This window comes from Lathyrus oleraceus, chromosome 7 (genome assembly GCF_024323335.1).
Source record: "Lathyrus oleraceus cultivar Zhongwan6 chromosome 7, CAAS_Psat_ZW6_1.0, whole genome shotgun sequence".
Classification (NCBI taxonomy): Eukaryota; Viridiplantae; Streptophyta; class Magnoliopsida; order Fabales; family Fabaceae; genus Lathyrus; species Lathyrus oleraceus.
In genome coordinates, this window is record NC_066585.1 from 487,934,704 (window position 1) to 487,938,115 (window position 3,412).

The 3,412-nt window shown below is 29.7% G+C and overlaps 1 protein-coding gene across 1 annotated transcript; it reads right to left on the bottom strand.

Annotated features, from left to right (window-relative positions):
• Positions 1-244: 244 nt before the first annotated feature.
• On the bottom strand, positions 245-598 carry LOC127104487 (zinc finger protein ZAT18). Its single transcript, XM_051041672.1, has one exon. It carries the CDS (start codon positions 596-598, stop codon positions 245-247), a length of 354 nt encoding a protein of 117 aa, XP_050897629.1.
• Positions 599-3,412: the final 2,814 nt, after the last annotated feature.

Consider the following 3,412-nt stretch of genomic DNA (forward strand, 5'->3'; position numbering starts at 1 on the left):
AATATAACTAAGTGCCTGATCAATTATCATGAAAGATGGTATTTGAAATATATTTAAAATTAGTTATTTAAACCATAGTAGTTATCTATATTAGTTCAATAACGCGTATTTGGACATCGCACAATAACCATTATAACCACTATAAACGCACACATACATTTGTGAGGTCTCGGGTTCAACATAGTAAATATTCTAATAAAGCGGATAAAATTTTACAAAAACCTCTAATTTAAAACAAGTATCATTAAGTGAAAGTACTCAATGCCTCAAAAAAGAAGAAGTTAAGTAACTTAAGATCATTCTCATAGGGTGTCAAGTTCAAATCCAAGCAGAGATGAAACCTCTTAGGACCATTAGCCATGGTGTCATCTTGATCATAATCATGAACTGGACCTGTTCTATGTTTTCTCATGTGTCCTCCAAGTGCTTGTCCAGTTGCAAATTGAAGCCCACAAATAGAACATATATGCAACTTGCCAGAAGAACCTTTTTTTCCAATTAGCTTAAGCTTATTGTGGCTAGCCCTATGTCCACCAAGAGCTTGAAATGAAAGGAATTCTTTACTACAGGTCTTGCACTTAAAAGCAGCACTCTTCATGGTTTTCAAAATCAAGTAGTGTAGTAGAGGAGTGAAGCTGTTTGAAACTGAAATTAGGAGTAAGATATGTATATATAGGTTTGAGAGAGGGTTCAAGTGGGAAACGTAAGGATGTTTCGTACTGTTTTCCTTTGCATGTGAAGGAATGAACAATGATTAAGTTATAATTAAGATTGATAGTGTTGTATAAATAATAACGTGTGGATCAGTAGCTAAGAATACGATTGCTTCTGCGCGTATCCATGGCCCATTTTGTTTCTCTTTGTCTATTATCAACCATTCAGATTTTTCTTTTAAATGTTTTTATAATATGTATTTCGTTTTCGGCATAGATTAAGTAAATAAATAATATGTCACGAGTTCCAACATGTGATTCTGTATTTGATATTTTTGTACAGCTATCAACTGAATTAATTCAACGAAACATATAAATATATAGATATATTTTATACTTTTTTTTATAAAAATTGGTTTAAATAATATTTTATAAAATATTATTTTAGATATTTTAATATTTTGTTATAACTTCTTTTAAGTATCAAAATTAAAATAAAAACTTAATTTTAGTATTCTTTAAAGCTATTTTGAATAATTTTTTATACAAATTACTTTTGAGGCGTATTTTACAAAACATAATTTTAATTATTTTTTAATATTTAATATTTAAATTTAAAGTTATTTAAAAATATATTTTATTATTTTAGAAAAAAAATCATAAAAGTTATTTAAACCAATTTGCAGGATAGAGTTTTTCAATTCAGAGTCTTTATTACTTCATAGTTGCAGAATATTAACAAGAAGAAATGGTGGCCTAGCTTGTGTATTTATCTGCCAATATGAAAGGTCTGGAGTTCCAAAGTTACAAAATTAAACTTTGCAAATTATTACTATGAAATTTACTTACATTAAATAATAGAGAATAATAATATAAACTTACAAATTATTACTAATAAATTTACTTATAATAAATAATAGAGAAAAATAATATAATAATATATTAGGGAAACCAAAAAATGTCAACCCAACAAATGTGCCACCTAATAAATTAGGGGAACCAAAAAAGTGTTGAATTTTGAAATCAAAAAGTTGATTTTTTTTTAATTTGGAGATCCATTTAAGTATTGTAGTTCTCATAAATATTTTAAATTTTTATTTTTAAATTATAATTATTTTAAAAAATTTCATCCACATTTTTATCTCTCTTACTAAAATCATCGTAAAACAATAGTTAATTTAGTCATTAAGTAGTAAACCGTCATTAATTATGTCGTTAAGTTGTAAAATTGTTCCTAAATTGTAGGAAGGATAAAAAATATGAATGAAAAATTTTAAGAGAATAATTCTTTAAAATTTTTTTTTTTGAAGAACTAAAAGTCAAATATAAGATATTTAAGAGAAACGCAACCATATTTAACGCTATTAATATTAATCTTTGAACAAATTGCTAGTCTTTTCTTATTTTTATTGTTATTTTGTCCATAACACATAACTATTTAATTAGAATCATTTATTATACATAATAATTTTTGTTTGATTATTTTAGTTTTTTATTACAAATAAAATACTAAAAATAATTGTATTAAATTCACTTTTAACTTAGTTATTATTTTAAATTAAGTCAATAACTAGATAAATCTTATTTTAGTTTAGTTATCACAAATATTTTTAAATAAAATAATAATAATTTAGAATATGAATAATAATTGGATCAAATATATTTTTAATTTATCCAATGTGATGATAAGTATTGTACCCAAAATTTTCCCTCCCATTTTCTTCATACCTCCATCTAACCATTTGACTAGGATTCAATTGCATACATAAATAATTCATGCATAAGTACCATTCATTACCATGGATTCCAAGTGCTTGGCCTGTGGGGCTAGGGTTTGTTTGTGCAATAACTGGGAATGCTTGGTTTGGACTTGCACCAAGGCTCAGAGGCCTCCAAAATCCTAATCTCCCAAGGATGGGGATCATGGAGCTTTGGTGTTGTTTGAAAAGTATCTTGATTAATTCAAAGACATGAGTTGAAGGCTATGCCTCATAAAACCCTAATCAAGGAAGGATGTGGAAACCCTCATGGTGGCTCCTAACCCCAATCTCATGTGATCTTTCACTCAGTGTGTGTTTCGCTCAGCCTCTTGTGCTTGGTCCATTCATTTTGTCTCCTTGGTTGTGGTTCCATCAATGATGCTTGAGTCTATTAGTCATAACCTAAGTCCTTGGTCTCATAACCTTCATCCATTCATCTGATAATTGTTATGCCACTACTGCTTGGTCCATAGGTCTTGCTAAGGTTCATGTTTCTTTCTTTCATGAGTCAGTTGTGGGTCTTGGGTTTGAGTTTATGCAAGCCATTTCAAATTAGTTCATATAGGTCATGTCTATCCATACCTAACTTCAAATCATGATTCGATCCATTGCAAGTGACATATTCATGTATTAAGTCAATTCGTTCAATTGGCCAATTCCATTCATTTTCATCCATAAAATATTCATTACATATAAAAAATGCAAGGAAATGTCATAATACATTGCAAAAAACTCATTTTTGGAAGTTTCAGCTCTGTGAGTCGACTCATGACTCGAAGCAAAACCCCCGGGTCCGAACAGGTCGACTCGATTCTGGGAAACTTGAATGAGTCGACTCATCCGCCCTTTTCGTCGACTTTTTCCCCTTTTTTTTCTAAACCTTGTCCCTTCGGGTCCGAACAGGTCGACTCAGTTCTGGAAATCTTAAGTGAGTCGACTCATGTCCCATTTTTCTTTGAACCATTTCGCCGCGGGTCCAAACAGGTCGAGTCATAGGTT